General features: G+C 54.0%; 1 protein-coding gene across 1 annotated transcript; it reads left to right on the forward strand.

Moving 5' to 3' along the window:
* Window positions 1-1,090: 1,090 nt before the first annotated feature.
* HPCAL4 (hippocalcin like 4) lies at window positions 1,091-15,161 on the forward strand. Its single transcript, XM_063312120.1, has 4 exons — window positions 1,091-1,175; window positions 12,786-12,955; window positions 13,621-13,836; window positions 14,289-15,161. The coding sequence occupies exons 2-4, from the start codon at window positions 12,794-12,796 to the stop codon at window positions 14,484-14,486; spliced, it is 576 nt and encodes a 191-aa protein (XP_063168190.1). The 5' UTR covers window positions 1,091-1,175; window positions 12,786-12,793; the 3' UTR covers window positions 14,487-15,161.
* Window positions 15,162-16,791: the final 1,630 nt, after the last annotated feature.

The raw sequence follows: 16,791 nt of genomic DNA on the forward strand, positions 1-16,791 counted from the left end.
AACAGTTTCAATGCTTTAAAAACTGGAAGCTGGCATGCTGCATGGGAAACCACTAGCCAGGCCCAGCACTCTCCTTACTGCCAATCACCCCCAAAATGGTCCGGCCTGAGGCCGGAAAGCCGGCTGGGTGACCCTGGGCTGGTCCCTCTCTCTCAGCCACTCACCTCACAGGGTTGTGGTTGTGGGGAAAATAGGAGGAGGAAGGAGTATTAGGTATGTTCGCCACCTTGAGTTATTTATAAAAATAATAATAATAAAGACGGAATAAAAATTAAATTAAATTAAAAAATAAAATAAATAAAATAAAATAAAATAAAATGGGTCCGCTAAATTTACTCAGAAAAAGGTCGAAATGAGCGGAGGGGGGGCTGCGGCAAGGGGCCTTCAGGTAAATCGGGGCCGCCCCCCCCGGCAGCCATCTTGTGCACAGGCAACCCGTCTTGCAGAAGCGCCCGCAGCCCGCCGCCCCCGCGGCGTCCCAGCCCGGCCCCACCGACCGGCTTGGCGGCGGCGGTGGCCCTCTGGCTTCTGCGGGAGGCGGCGCCCACGCAGCGAGGGCCAGCCGCCCAGCCGCCCCCTCCCGCGCCCGCCTTCCCCGCAAACTTCCAAGCACCCCGAAGGGCTTCCCTGCCTCGGGGCTCGCAGACCAGGGCAGCCGCCCCAAGCCCGGCCGCCAGACTCCCCCACCGCTCCCGGGCGGGGCGGGGCGCGGCGCGGCGCGGCGGCGCAGGGCGGGAACGGGTGGGAGCCCCGCCGGCAGGCCTGCAACTCGGGTCTGTGTCACCCGGGGCAAACGTGGATTCCGCGCCCATTTTGGCGCCCCCCCAGCGCGGCGCCGCTTGCCCCCCCCCAGTTGCGGCGCTGCCCGCCGGGAGCGAAGGAGGGAGTGACTGCCACTCGGCGCAGCCAGTGAGGCTGAGCGCGAAGCCGGCGGGCAGCCGCCCGCCCCCCGCTCCCCGCTCCCCCGCCCGGGCGAGCCACATTCGGGTACCCGGGAGGCGGTGGCGGCGCAGGTGGAGCTCAATTCGGCGGAGGCTCCTCCTCCGCTTCCCGGTGGAGCGCCCCTGCTCGCCTGCTCCCGCGGCTCAGCTCTGCCCCGGGCGTGCACTCCGAGAGAGGGCGGGCAGGCAGGCAGGCAGCCGGCCGAGCGACCGAGCGACCCGCGCCCCGCCAAGGTGAGCCGCCGCGGCGCCGCCCGGGGGGTGCGGTTGGGCTTCGGGGGGGGTGGGGTGGGGAGAGATGCTGTTTGGTGCGGTTCTGCCGCCCCCGGGTTCTCTGCCGGTGGGCCCCCATTCCGGGTGGGGACGCCGCGGGCAAAGGCGGCTGCGCAGCCGTCTTCATCGTAGGGCTCCTGCGGATTCCTGCCCGAGAGGTTTGCTTGACAGCCCCCCAGCCCAGGTGTGTGCGGGCGGGCGCGGCGGAGCGCCGGGCCGAGGGAAGAAGCGCTCTGTGTAAGCTCCGGAAGCCTCGTGTCATTAGGCTTCTTTGGCCATTCTGTAGCTGAGTGATGGAACGCGAACCCGGCACTGCCCTCTGGCTCAGGTGAAGCGGGGAGGTGTGAAGCGGTTCTTTTTCACACGCTTCTCCCTCGTCACTCCTCCCACCCCCGTGGCCTCCATCCATAAACCTGCCTGCCCGCCCCCACCCCCGCGCCCGTTACACACGTCCTTTTCAGCGAGCCAGTCTCGGGTCTTATGAAATCTCTGACTGGCAACGGGGGGGTGGCTGCGTGCAGGGCGAGGTTCCTGCCTTTGCAAACCGGCAGATGGGGAGGAGGAGGAGCAGGAGCAGGCAAGGAAGCTGCGGTGTCGCCTCCTCCTCTCAGCCGAGAAAGATAAATGGCAAGTCTGACTGTTCTCTGAAGTGGGGGGAGGAGAGAGGGGCATTTTTCTACTTCCCACCTAATTTTTAAAATCACACAGAGAAAGAAGCTGCTGGCTTTGGACTGTAACTGCTTCTCTGCCTCGAAAAGGTTGCCTACCTCCCTGCCCCCAAAGGTTCTCCTTGCTCCATCAGGGTCTTTGCCATAGTTGGTCAGGCAGAGGGGGGTGATAAAAAGAGTCCTGCTGTGTCCAGAAAACACGCAGCAGGGCAGACAGACGGAGTGAGCAAACCAGAGTGAGCAAAGCGCTGCCCTGTCACAGGTACACACCCCGAGGGGGCAGGAGGCTCCTGGGGTGGCAAGCAAGTGGGTCTTGGTGTCTGAAATCCACGTGCCTGCATTTCCCAGCTCCAGCCCCCGTTGGAGATCCGGCTTGCACCGGCCCAAGGAGGGAAGAGGAGCAAGCGCCTCTTGGGTGCAGCCAACCACGGCTTTGGCTGATGTAGCTGACCTAAGTGGGAGGAATGCCAGAATCGTGTGAACAGAGACACTTGGCACAGATCTTTGATAGGAAGTCAGCTGTCTGCCGCCCTGGGCCTTATTAATTGACGAGTGACCGCCGGGTTGGCTAACCGGGAGCCGGTCGGGCCACTAATTGGCCCCTGAGCTGTCTTTGGGACAAGAACTGGAAGAGCCCATCAGACCCTTCACTGGGGGGGGGCAATTGTGGGCCTGCCCTCCTCCGGCCTGCCGTGCAAGACGGCGGCATGGGGGAGGGGGCTGAAAGTGGCCAGGGTCACCTGTGTGGGAAGAAGCTGTGGGGCAGTTGGAGAGACCCTTGGTGTGGGCCGAGCATGGGCCGAATGCCTCGTTTTACAAGCGGTTGTGCAGGAGGAACTCCCACCGGATGCGTTCACAGGCACACTTGAATGAATTGGTTGCAAACCCGAGCCAGCTGCGTTAACACAACATGGCCCGCTTGGTTATCTTTTGGAGGGGGCGCAGTGAGTGGACCCCACTGCTGTATTTAGTTTCTGATTCAGCGCTTTATGTGAACCCAGAGAATAACTGGGGTAAGAACTCTATCGGAGCCTAGCTAAGGTGTGTGCTGGTCCTCAGATTATTTGGACTTCCTTCCTTCAGCATGAAGAGCTCTCTCGCATTCACCAAGCCCTTAACGTGGCTTTCCCCAGCCTGAGAGATCTTTTGATGTTTCTGGGCCCCCGGCTGGGAAAGGCCAGATCAGAGAACAGAGCAAGAAGGCAGTCAGCAGAAGTGGGAGTAGGGCAAGTGAGGGGATCTCCTTGATAAAAATTCTCCTCCTTGAGCTTTGGGGATGGATTCCTGTGGGACTGAGCAGGGACCTCAGCTGTCCAGCAAACGACAGGCGGCAGCCGGAACAGAAGGTCCTCTTGGAGCATTTTCTCCTGTTCAGAACATCTTGTCAGCGCGATGATCAGCGTTGTTTTCTCCTGTGGCAAAGCGAGGGGGGCGGCGAGTTTCATGGCTCTGCTGTGAATGCACGGCAGTCCGAGGGGTGTCCCAGCTCAGCTGTTTCTTGCCAAAAGGCATCCAGCTCCCTGAAAGGAGGAGGATGGACGCGACCCGCCTCTAGAGCTCCACAGCGCAGGACATGGAATAGCGGGCTGAAGGGACGGGAAGGCAGGATCCAGCCGAATGTTGGGGGAAGGGCGGTTTGTGAGCCGAGCCAGCTTCCCAGAGAGGGAGGCCACGGGGTCCCCTTCCCTGGATGGGTTCGAGCAGAGGCTGGACAGCCACCGGTCAGGGACGGCAGAATGTGGACCCCTGCACCGAGCCAGAGGGTGGACTCGCTGCCCTCAGAGGGCCCTTCCGCTCTCAGATTGGTTCTGAGATCACTGACCGGAAGCGAAGAGTCAGAAGAAATCTAAGAAGAAGCAGACCAGCATCTTTTCCCCCTAGCAAACAGCGACATTTTAAGAAAGGCCTGAGCTTTCATGAGCTGCAGGTGCTCCCTGACTCCCCCTGATCCTGGGCTACCACAGACTGAAACGGCCCTTCCTCCTACAGCGATCCGACGCGGGTTCTTCTGTTTCCGGCCAGCCGTTGGACACGCGGGATGCGGACTGTGCCAGCTGGCACCCAGGGCAGCGAGGTGGAAGGGGCCGGTCTTGTCCTTCGAAGAGTTTGCCTCTCGCGCCGAGAGGCCTGACTCCCTTTTCGCGGGCCGTCTCTCTGGGTCGGGGTCTCCCTCATCCGAGGCGGGGCGGTCAGTCCCGGACGGGGGCATTCCTGGGTTTCCTGGGGATTCTGTCTCAAGAGGAGCTCAGTGGCATGGCTTTTCCTACCCTCATGGCCTATTTTTGGCTTAAGTTTTTGTCCATGATTATGAAGAAAATACTCAATAAGCAAAGAGTGCCAAGAAAGGGAATCTCTGGCCAAGCGCGAGGGCTCTGAGTGGTGGAACTCTCTGTGCCACTGAAGGCCAGCGTGTTGGCCGGGTTCCCGTCACCACCCTGTGCCCGGGTCTTCCCTGCCTGCCTTGGGACACGGCACGGACCGCCACGGGAGGAGCCACGCCACTTGCGGCAGAAGAACACTCGAGCAAAGCGGGGCTTGCCTTCTGGCTTTGCTGGTTGAAAGCGCCGTCCCCGGCGAGAACGCCGAGCGAGCCAGGGTTTTAAAGGCAAGGCGAAAACCCACCCGGACCAGCCCCATTCCTCATTCGCTTGTGGGGACTTCTGCAAATGGCCGCTCCTTTACGACCCGTTTTCTGTTCCCTTATGCAAACACGAAGGAAATCAAACCGACCCCCTGCCCGGACCGGCACCGTGGGTCAGACGAACGGGGGGGCGGCGGTTTCCTTTTGCTCAGTGGGGCTGCGCCCCGGGGGCGGCATGCCTGCAGGGCTGCCCTTGCCTTCCAAGGGTGGGTAAGCGCACCTGTGCCCAGAAGCGCAAGGGGCAAATGGCGTGGCGCCTGGCAGACCTTCTGGGTGGCGGAGGCATACTAAGAGGTTCCGCGACTCCAGGTGCCGAGGGGAGCCCAGAGGTGTGGGTGTGACGGTTGGTGAGGTGCAACCGCTGCCCTCAAAAGACCTTGCTGTGGGCGGTCCGGAGGCAGCGAGGAAGGAATGGGCAGCGGCCCAGCCGGGCAGAAAGGAGGGGCTCCTGGCATGGTTGCTGGGGACAGCCAGCTGCATCGGTGCTGCGCCTCTCTCTGCCTGCCTGGGCGGGGTGCAGAAGGCTGTGGGAGTCTCTTGGAGAAGGGCAGCCCGCCCCCACCCCCGTACATACATACGTGCCCATAGATGCCTCCTTAGCAAACAGACATTCCTTGCTTCGATCTTTCAGCAGAAAACGACCCTCCGGAGCAGTTAAGCCTCCCGCTCTGAGAGAGGTTCTCCTAGCCTCGCGCCCGGTGAGGGTCGCAGCACTCACACCTCCTCTCCTTTGCAGCATTGCTGAGAACCCGCAAATTCCGCTAGCCAGGAGTTTGGCTTGCAAACCTTTTTTGCAAGCTCCCTGAGGAGCGTGAGGATTGGGGATTGCCTGCTCTGTTTCAGAGGCTGAACACAGTCTTAGGCAGTTTGCAAGTCAAGGTTAAGCTGCTGTGAGTCCAGCAAGGATTGCTTTATGTTACTGGTCGATCCAGCACCGTACACTTTTGGCCCGAAGAGTGGTTGGCATAGATGTGACAGTGTTGAGAGGAGCCCCGGTGGCTATCCAGACTGACCCCCCTTCGGTGAAGGAGTCCCGGTTAAAGCATTCCTGACCGACGGCGTCCAGCTTCTGCCTGAATGCGTCCAGCGAAGGAGAGCCGCCGCTTCCCTGAGAAATCGGCCGCGCCCTCTTTGGTTCCGCTGACAGACGGGCCTTGCGAGACGTCAGCAGTTGGGATCAGCCGGTCTTGCAAAACGGCAGCGACTTCTCGCCTGGAGCTTCAGTAACCATCAGCTACTAAGTAATTTTCTAAAAGTTTGGAAGCTGAAAGTACAAAATTAATCCTCTCCCCCAACTGAGAAAAAAAGCGATACCCCCTTTCCTTCCTGTTTCCTCGGCAGTTTGCTTGGTCCCGAGCCAAAGCCCTACGGCCAGAGGTCCGGTATTTCTCTCCCCCCCACCCCCGAATCGGCTGCTTGAGGGCCCTTCCCTTTTGTCCTCCCCGGGAGAGGATTAAATCGAAGCGAGGTCCGCTGGGCCCGCTCCCTTGCCACAGGGAACAAAGGGCTAGTTTTGAGATTTGGGGGAGACGGAGGGCCCGTCTGGTCCTGCTTCGGGAGGGACCTGGATGTTTCTGTGGAGGCAGAAATGGTCAGGGAAGGTTGGGGAAGGGCGTCTCTGTGGCTCTTTTTGTTTGTTTGTAAAAGATAGCGGGGAGCAGGAAGATGTGCACGGATGAGAGGGTCAGTCACCAGTTGCTTCAGGGAAGATGTTTGCTTTTGCTGCTGCTGCTGCTGCTGCTGGGGACCGTCTCACGACAGTGCAGCAGTTGCCATGACAGCCGCAGCACCTGTCGCCATGGAAGGGGCAGTGAAATGACTGCTCTTCCTTTCTCTACCCTCCGAATATCATCCACGAGGCATCCAGTCTGGGGGAGATGAGGAGGCCGGGGGTGCAGAGCAGCGATCAATTAGCCGAGCCTTAAAGAGCAGCTCCTCTTTCCAGCCCGCATTAGTCTCGGTCGGTCGTAGCAGGCAGCCATTCCCTCAAAACTGTTCCGAGATCCGTCCATCGTGGTGTGGTGGGTAAGGAGTGGAGGTAAACAGGAAGTCTACCCAGGAAATTCATCCCATGGCTTTGGGCCACTCCGTGCCTCTTGGCCCAGCCTACTTTGCAGGGTTGTTGTCTGGGGCGAAAATTGGAGGAGGGAATGTGATGTGTAGTCCTGGGCCTCTGGAAGAAATGTGGGGTAGACTAAAAGGATCCCCCCCCACCGCCCCGCCAGATAAAGAGGCGCCTGGTGAAATGCAGTAGAAGTGGAGAGGTGCAACGTTTAGGGCGGGAGAGCAGCACAAGGCTGTCATGAGGACTGGCCGTGTTCAGAGTACAAGTGCAAATCTTCTGATTGCTGTACATGGAACTCTTTGCTAGCCTAATGTGCAGAGAGAGGGGAACAGTGAAATAGCTTTCTCTTCCTTTAATTTTTTTAAAAAGCTAATTGTAGCCTGCAAAGCAGTACTGAACAGTATAATTGAAACATTTACACCTGTTTTTGTACTTGTAAAATAGACTTTCCCTGAGCTTTAAAGCTGGTTAATTTGGGTTTGGATATTTAATTTCTCTCTCTCCCCCCACCTCCCCTTCTAGTATTGGACTTTCCTAGTCATTCAGTTTCTGGGCCCCACACAGGATTAAATTGGAGTAGGACTCAGTGAGGCTGAGTCTTGGATCCCATCTCTTTAATAGCAAGCCCTGGGTTGCACAAAGCAATGAAAAGAAATCTGTCTGTGTCTGGGCATATACAGATTGCATTTCACATGCAGACAAGTCAGACTTTTGCCACATATAAACTGTTCTGACTTTCAACAGTTCAAGTTTTGGACTGGAATGTTTTTCCTCCTATTACTTGGGAGCCTGCTAGATTTTTTTTTTAGATTTTTTTATCCTGCCTTTGTGAGAGCCAGTTTGGTCTAGTGGTTAAGGCAATGGGTTAGAAACCAGGAGACTGTGAGTTCCCAGTCCTAGGAAGGAGGGAAGGGCAAACTACTTTTGAAAAACCTTGCCAAGAAAACTGCAGGGACTTGTCCAGGCAGTCACACGATTGGACAGCAAAACAAAACAAAACATCCTGCCTTTATTATTTTATAAATAACTCAAGGCGGCAAACATACCTAATATTCCTTCCTCCTTCTACTTTCCCCACAACAACCCTGTGAGGTGGGTTGTGCTGAGAGAGAGGGACCAGCCCAAGGTCAAACTTCTTTCTTGCAATGCCTTTGCAAAAATGGCTGAAATGGTGAGACCTGCAATATTGCCCAGAATTACAGACAGCAATTTTTCACACCCCAAGGAAAGATCATGCAAAACTTGCCATCACAAGACAGAGTGATTGCCCCTGGGAAAGATAAGGGTAATCAATGGTGGTAAAATGAAATATCCATGTTCAGGGGAGGTATTTCTTCAGCCCTCACTTGCTGAAGAACCACAGCAAGGAGAAAGCTGTTCTCTTCATATTTGTTGCTGGGCTCCATAGAGGCCAGGCACTTCTGTCTGCTGTAAAGAAAAGTAAAAGATCCCCCCCTCAAAAAAAGGTGTTTCTTAGTTTTTCTGTAGACAAAATTCCACTCTACACCCCTTCTGCATCACTTGCATGTGGCTGGATACTTGTGGAATGTGGCATAAAACAAGCTATTATGGCCCATGGTGGGTGGTAAAGAAATAATTGTGATTCCTGCCCTTCTTACTGCCAGCTGGCACAACAGGTCCCAGGCACTTTCAGGAACAGAAACCTGACAAGAAAAACAAAATCTTCTCTCCCAGTCCTTGACTTCTGTGAAGGTCAAAAGAAATCTGCCTTTCAAGCAAGAATGATAAACACTTTTAAGTGCTGAGTTGTCACTTCCTTGGCACTGAGAGCGTGGAAGAGAAACTGAAGCAGGAAGTGGGGGCAGCAGTTTAGCACCAGCTTTCCTTCCACAGAGTGGGAAGGGCAGCCTTGCAGAGCAAGTGTGACTTGCCCTTGGTGCCACCTTCTCCAAAGCCTCCCCTTGATCCTCCAAGCACTTGAGCTTGCAGGGGGCTTGCTGGTTGCTGGGGCATTTCTCCAGGGCACCATCTTGGGTGGGCCTCCTGTGCTTTGAGTCAGAGACACACCCATGTCCTCCAGAGGCTGCTTTATGGGGGCGGGAGGGCAGGGGGGTAGGAAGCCCGCAACCCTCCAGGCTTTGCTGGACAGCAGCAGCCCAGGCAACCTGGCCAGTGGGGAGAGCACTGGAGGGCCACAGGGTCCCCAGGATGTGGGGATTATCCAGGGCTTCCTGCATATCAGACAGTGGCTCTTGCCTTCAGGCGCAGCTTCCTCTGTTCAGGCAGATTGAAGCTCAGAGCCAAACATGCCGCAGTGAGCACAGGGCCATCTCGCAGGGCTGGCTGCTGGACCCTCCAGCAGCAGATTTGCCTGCTCTCAGTTTGCTGCTGGAGCGCAGAGCAGGCAATGCAGGCTGCCTGGGCCTTGCTGTCCCCAGGGTCATCGCTTCTCCTCGAACAGCTCCTGTCTTGGAACTGCGCTGTGGTCCAGGGGCAGTGGAGAGTAGCCGGGTTCCTGTGCCATGCAGAGCACCCGCCAAAACTCCCTTTTTGCTGGTGGAGGCGCCCCACTGGGTTAATCTGTTGGTACCACAGACTGCCCCAAGAGTTTCTGGTCCCAAGGAAGGGGGCAGCAAGAACGGAGCCGTGGTCCCTGTGCTCCCCCGTCACCTGCATATCCAAATCTCAGCTGAGGGCTTGCTCAAAAGCAGTTACCAGTCATCCTTTTCCCTCAGTGAAGCATTCATGCAAATCATCAATGAAAGAGCCCCACTGAACCGAAGGTGCTGCCCTCAAAGTGACTTGGGTCAGGGGCTTTGTTGCATTCATTGGCCCAGGCAGGAGGCCACATCCACCTTCTCCAGCTGGTCAACCTTATGGTTGATGGCAAACCTGCTCTGAAGTGTGAGAGGCCCCTCGCTTGAGGGGTTTGCAGGGCGGGGCACAGAGGAATGGAGGCACAGAAAATGGGGAAGATCTCATTCAGCTTAGGAGGCCTTCTTTGAAAGGTTCTTGCGATAGGGCAGGGGAGCCTGTGCCCCCCAATTGTTGCTAAGCTGCTGGCAAGGGTGGAGGCCCAGATTCCCATCTCTCACAGAGGCTTGTCTTTGCTTTCTTGGAAATCTTTTTCCTGGAAGTACAAACACACCCAGACTTTGCCCTTACTGGGGGAGTTGCATTGGGTGATTCAATGCACTGAGTTTTTTCTCAGAAGACCCATTATAGCCAATGGGCTTCCTTAGTGAGAAACCTCTGCTCTGCTCCTGCATTACTGCAAGCTGGAAGGCCAAGGCACAATCTGACACTTGCCTACTCCGGAGCAAGGCCTGCTCAGCCCGCCTAAGATGGGGCCCTACTGTAGCAGGATCCAGAAGGGGATCCTGTCCTCCAGGCGGGGACCTGGCAAGCCTTCCTCGGTTCCTAGATGAATATCAGCCTCCTCCCAGCTGGTACCATCCAGTTTTAATCAGCCACAACACAGGGATTGGCTGCAGCATCTGAGGCTGGCCTCTGGTTGCCAGACTGGCCAACAGGGAAAGGTCAGTGATGGAACGACCCCTGGCCAGGCCGAAGGGCTCCTGGGTGCCAGGTGGGGCAGGACGGAGTGCTCTGACTTCCCAAGATGGGGAGAACCCCAGAAGGAGACTCGCCTGGGTCAGTGGCTGGCTGCGGTGTTGTGGAGCAGCTTCCCACAATCTCCCCTCGTGGACTTCAGCTCACGTGATCCAGGCCCAGCTTTCGAGGCTGCAGAGCAAGGCTTCGTCTTTTCCCATGTGGCAGCCCCTCCGGTGCTCGGAAGGCATCTCGGTCCAGCTTTTCCAGGGAAAGAAAACGTGCCGGTCACCTGAGGCTCCCAGAAGTGAGGAAGCTGTGGGCAAGAGACCCCAGCAGCAGGGCTTTCAGCAGAGGGCAGAGGGTGGCATTTCCCACAGCCTTTTCTCCACCTACAAAATTCCTGCCACTGGGGTGTGTAAGGGTGACTGCTGGTGTGCATAGCTTCTCCCCCCACCCCATTTCTCTTAACAGCCGGACACCTCACCAGCCAGAACACAGGGCGGGCTCCGGTTTGCCTGCCTTAACTAGCAGCATCCATGGTGAGACATTCCCCTCTGGCAGACAAAGGCTCCCAGCAGCGTTTTGGAGGGAGAGGAGGGGATACTGATCTGTGCTTCCTCACGGAAGTGAAGCATGTGGCTGTCACTGTGCAGTTCAGGGCACAAAACCGGGGCATCTGGTGTCTTCTTCATAGCGGCCTGGGCTATTTCTGCTGGTTACTGCAGAGCGAGACATGGTGATCAGCGCAGCTGGTAGCACCGGTGCCTGTGGAAAAGATGCAGATGGGCAGCAAAATTCAGATGGCTTCTTCTTGGATATCTTCACATATAAACTGTAAAAACTAGACTTCATTATTGGACCTGAATAAATAAGCAACTTATATTACAATAATTTGCTATTATCAACATATGCCAACTCACCTACTTTGGTTGCCAGCTTACATGCATGTGTCTTGTGGCAAAGCTCTTGGCAGTGGCGTGAGCCAGCAGCAAAGCGCCATTTGAGTTTCATGGATTTCTGCACCCTGAACTTTTGTCAAAGGAACAGAAACTGCTAGTTAAAACATGCTGAAAAATCCTTTGCTTTTTTTCGCTAGGTCTACCTAATGCAGAGACCCCATTAAAGAGCATAATATCACTGATTATACACTGATTATACAGGGCTGGAACACTGACTAGAAGAGCAATGTGCTTTGGGTATGAAGTGGGGGAAAGTGCATCCTCTGACCCAAAGGGGCATTTGCAGATTTGGAAAAATTAACAGTAGACATTTCAAGATGGAGAAAACTTAAATCATCTTGGTTAGGAAGAACTGCAGCTGTTAAAATAAATATTGAGCAAGATGTAACTTTCTGTTCCAAATGATTCCAATATACATTGCAAACGAAGTATTAAAAGACTGGCATCAACAGGTAATGAATTACATATGGTCTGATAAAAGACCAAGGATTAAATTCAGTTTTTTGGGATTCAAGAGACCAAGGTAGACTGATCACTCCAAATTTTAAATGGTACAAGAAGCTCTTGTTTAGTGACTGCCTCATTAATTAATTAATTTAGTGAATTTATACAGCCACCTATCTCACTTGCATGTGACTCTGGGGAGCATAAATAATTAAAACAAAAACTAAACAATCAACATAATTTATCGATTTTTTAAAATCCATTCAATCATGTCCGATTCTTGGAGGCTGCCTGGACAAGTCCCTGCAGTTTTCTTGGCAAGGTTTTTCAGAAGTGGTCTGCCATTGCCTCTTCCTAGGGCTAAGAGAAAGTGATTGGCCCAAGGTCACCCCGCTGGCTTTGTGCCTAAGGCAGGACTAGAACTCCCAGTCTCCCAGTTTCTAGCCTGATGCCTTAACCACTACACCAAAGTGGCTGTCAATTTACCCATTAAAACCAATTAAAAACAAAAAACTGTATTTAGCGACTGCTCGCAGTTACGACAGTAACAAAAAAGTAACTTTGTGACCAATCCTCACATTTACAACCTTCAAAGGTCTGTAAAACAAAGGAAAGCTGAAGTAAGATTGTAAGCCCAGTTGTGGTTTCACTTAGCGACTGCTTCGCTTAATGACCAAGTTGCCAGTCCCAATTGTGGTTGCTAAACGAGGACTACCTGTATTACTATGCCAGTTGCTTAACATGGATTAGAGAGGAGATTGTATCTCCTTACGGCCTGGCCCCTCTATGGAAGAAGTGGGGCTTCCTGACAGTCTTTGGTATAGAGGCACTCCTTCTGGGCCACATTTTGGGAAGCGTCTTGAGGTAGCGAGTTGTCACCTTGAAGCCAGCAATGCTGTTGTTCAACCTCAAACAGCTGTTTGTCACCCAAATGCTGAAGATCAATGCTGCTTTTCTCTCTGCAACATCGGTCAGATGGCAGACCTAAGGGCAGTGAAGGCAGATGGCTTAGTCCCTGAATGATGTGGACCGTTTGCTCCATGTGGCCATTTCTTCTAGCTTGTCTTTCTCCTGGTGTGAGCGAATCACCGTTCTGGCTCCTATTTGTTATGGTATACGTAGCATCTTCCGCAGGAACAGTCCTTTAGATGAAGGGAAGGGAAGGTTCTTCCCCAAGCAGTTCCCCGACCTGGCACAGGCACTGACAGAGGGAGGGAGGCAGAGGCACCTGGAGGGTGTGCCAGGGCAGTGGCAAGGCTGGCACATTTCTCTTTCCAGAACCCACAATGGGGAAGCACAATAGCAAGTTGGCTCCAGAGATGCTGGACGACCTAGTGAGAAGCACGGAATTTAACGAGCAAGAGCTGAAGCAGTGGTACAAGGGGTTTCTGAAAGACTGCCCCACAGGCATCCTCAACTTGGAGGAGTTCCAGCAACTCTACATCAAGGTATGGTACGGAGGGGCAGCTGGAGAGGGGGTGAGGGCATGGGTTAGCGCGGCCTTCTTCAACCAGAGCACTCTCTAGATGTGTGAACTTCGACTCTCAAAGCTCAGAGAGTAGCCATAAAGGCTGGGAAATTCTGGTATCCTGTTTTAGGAAACTTGGATGAGTCCTCTAGATCTGATGAACCTCACTAGACTAATGTTGGCTTATCAGCAAAGCCTCCCATCTGGAGCTCGAGATGGCCAATTAATTTTATGTACTGTAACGTCAGTCCTGTGAGGCAGATTGGACTGAGAGAGAGTGACTGGCCCAGGGTTACCTAGCAAGCATTTTGCTTACAAGAGAACTTGAACCCAGGGCTCTGTAGACTATAAGTAAATAAATCTGGGCTTTCTCAGTCCTAATCCAACATATTAACCGTAGCCCCATACTGGCATACAGGGGAGGGGATGGACTCTTCAAGTTGTTTGTGGCATTTTTCTGGAACGAGCCTTGGGAAAAGGACCAAGTAGAAGTATTTTTTTTCTGTTCAGCACAGATTGGGTGAGGTTCTCAAAGCCTGTGATGCTGCTGCTGCTGCTGGAGGAGCTGCAGGAGTTTCACCCGAGGGTCTCCTGTTGCTGGCAGCAGCCCTGGTGGTAGCCCCTCTCCTGTTTTTCTCCTTGCAGTTCTTCCCCTATGGCGACGCGTCCAAGTTCGCTCAGCACGCTTTCCGCACATTTGACAAGAACGGAGATGGGACCATTGACTTCCGGGAGTTCATTTGTGCTTTGTCCGTCACCTCCAGGGGCAGCTTTGAGCAGAAGTTGAATTGGGCCTTCGAGATGTACGACTTGGATGGGGACGGGAAGATCACACGTTTAGAGATGCTAGAGATCATTGAGGTACTAGAAGTTCTCTCGGATGGGTTTCCATCCCAGGCTGGGTGTTCAGAACCAGGTCAGTGCAGGGGCGGCCAAGCTGATACCATGTTGCTGAAGCGGCTGCAGACCATCAGTCAAAGGAGACACAATTTTCTACAGCTTTGTAATGTTTTTCCTGCAAGCCCATAAAGTAGGCTTGACCAAATCAAAACATCAGGAAAACAACATGCCCTGCAATTCCCAATCCTCCCGAAGTTGTCCTTTCCTGAAGTGAAGAGCACAGATTACTGCAATGGTATCCACTACGAGGCTGGTCTCATGCTGGTGGTCCTAGCTTGATATCCAGAAGTCTATGCATGGTCTACAGCCGCTCATTGCGGGGGGTGGGAGGTGGGCAGGCAGCAAAGCAGGCAGCAGATCTTGTGATCAGTGCTGGAAGAACCAAGGCCTTGCTTTCCCCAACTGTCTTTCAGGCTATCTATAAGATGGTGGGCACCGTCATTATGATGCGGATGGACCAAGATGGGTTGACACCCCAGCAGCGGGTCGACAAGATCTTCACCAAGATGGACAAGGATAAAGATGACCAGATCAGCCTGGAAGAGTTCAAGGAGGCTGCCAAGAGTGACCCCTCAATTGTCCTCCTGCTGCAGTGTGACATGCAGAAATAGAAGGGTTGGGGCACTAGACACCCTGCCCCCTGCCCAGCTGTGCGCTGTCTTTCCTTTCTCTTTGGGGCTGCAAACCCACTCTTGAGGGAGGTATGCCGCCTTTGCCCAGATGAGTCTGCAAGTGCCTTTCCCACCACTTGCAGCCTCTGCCCTTTTCGGCGCAGCCAGCACAGAGGTCCAGATGATGCCCCTCAGGCCTGGTTCCTTAGCCTCTCAGCTGGAAGATGTCCATCTCAATCCATTGGCTGCATGCTGGCTGGAGTCTCTGGCCTCCCTTTTTCTTCTTGGACATGCGGTGTTTCCAAGACACTGGCAGCAAATCTGACTCTTGATGGCCAGCCTAAATCCAAGAGCCATGTTGCAGCAGCTGCAAGGTCTGGTAGCCCCAAGGTCCATTCTCTTAGACTACCAGCTCTTGCTCTTAGGGGTAGGAAAAATCTACCACCACCACCCTGGTGTGCCCCCCCCCCCGCCCCAAAGCTTTACAGATCTTCTTTTTGATGGCAGGTCCCGGGCTGTGTTTTCCACTCAGTGTTCTGAAGACCCTCCCCCCACCTGAAAAGACGAGTTGTCTCTTTTCTCCCCTTTCCCCATCATTTCCTTCACTGCCATGAAGAACCAGTGGCAGATCCAACTGTTTCTGGCAGTGGGGAGCCTGTGGCTTTTTGTAAAATTTTTAAAAGCTATAACCTTTTTCTTCCCTTTAGACCATTGTTCCCTGGACAAATCCACCTTTTAGATTTCTGGCAATTCCCACCTCTGGTCAGCCAGAAGGGACCCTGACTGGGATGAGGGAGCAGTATTCCCACACCTCTAGAAGAGGTTCAGTTGGGGAAGGTTAACTGAGGTTCCCCCTCTTCATCGTTTGAAGCAGTGACACCATCCGCTCTTGAACTGACAGTTACAGCTCTTGGTAAAAACTGTATTTCTGTACTAACCTTATAGTATGTAAAAGTGCAGGTTGTTTTTGTTTTTGCTTCTGCCGATAATTCATTGTAATTAATGGGCTGTAAGCCACGAATTAATAGGGAGGGAGGAAGAGGCCCTTGCTTTTCCAAAGGGCCAGAGAAGGTGCGAAGAATCCCTGATTGGTGGAGATTGCAGGATCCTCTGTCTGAAGGGCTCCCAGAAAGAGGATTGTTGGATGATCAGTGCTTTAAAAATAAAATTTTGATGCAGGGAAAGGGCATCAGAGGGAACGCTTTCAAAATATAGAATATGAGCCTTGCCAGAGCCTTGGAGTGCTAGGGACAAGTGTTCCATTTGGGGAGAGACGGAACCTGGTGACAGATGTAATTAAGTTGTTTTTTAGTCCTTCCGTCTTGCGCCCTGGGAGCAAGCTGTGCTTCCAAGATGAATGGGAAGAGGAAGCATGCCCGTGCACAGCTGCATGAGTGCACTTGTATTCCACACGGAGGCAGGGGAGTGCCTGCCATGGTTTCCCAGTGGTTCTGGCAACTCTGGCGCCCTTCTGCCCTCCCTCCCTTTGCTCCCCCCATAGCACGTAAGGCTTACCATTGAGCAGACTTGCACTGTGATCAATGCCCTGGAAAACCTATTGTGGGGCAAAGGATGCACTGGCTACACCAGAAGGGCACAGTGATTGTAACCCCCTTCCCTGAAAAGTCCCTGAAAAGTCTGTTAGGATGGCCAGAGGAAAAGGGGGCTGCTTACACTATTTGTTAAAAGAGAATCTGGTGATGAGAATCTCTTGGGAGGGGTGGAATATTTCAGGCTCTTGAAAGGCCCCTGCCCACAAGGCAGTGGACTAAAAAGGGCAGAAGGCCCAAGATGGAGCATTGTCACAAGATGGCCGTGGAGTCATTTGCTCCCCAGTAGCTGTTGCTGGGTGGGCGGTTAACTGTGGCTCATCATCTGGACCGAAGGCCCGGCGTTAGGGTGTGGAAGGAAGCAAGCCGGGTTGAATGAAAGGGACTTGTTTGTCTGAGCAGAGTTCCACTTAACTGCACCTTTTTTTATTGGGGGGGAATCTAAAACGGACGTTTTCAGTTTCTTCTTGGCAGCTCTGCCAGTGGGGGCAGGAGACAGACAAGGCAGGGTCTGCCTGGAGTTCCAGCAGGGCTGAATGCTGCCGCCAAGTGCAGCCACCATGTGCCCCAAGGCAGACCCCCTGGCTGCCACATCCTGCCCTTCAGCATCCCATCCTGCACTGAAGAGGGTTCTTGGGGATGGTCCTACCTGCTTCTTGTAGTTGTGAGTATTGTTGTATTTGTTTAGAAACTGTGAGGTAGGTAGGGGAGTGTGTGTGCATAGGTGTAAATCTTCTTTTTTTAAGTGTTCAAAG

This window comes from Candoia aspera, chromosome 10 (assembly GCF_035149785.1).
Source record: "Candoia aspera isolate rCanAsp1 chromosome 10, rCanAsp1.hap2, whole genome shotgun sequence".
Classification (NCBI taxonomy): domain Eukaryota; kingdom Metazoa; phylum Chordata; class Lepidosauria; order Squamata; family Boidae; genus Candoia; species Candoia aspera.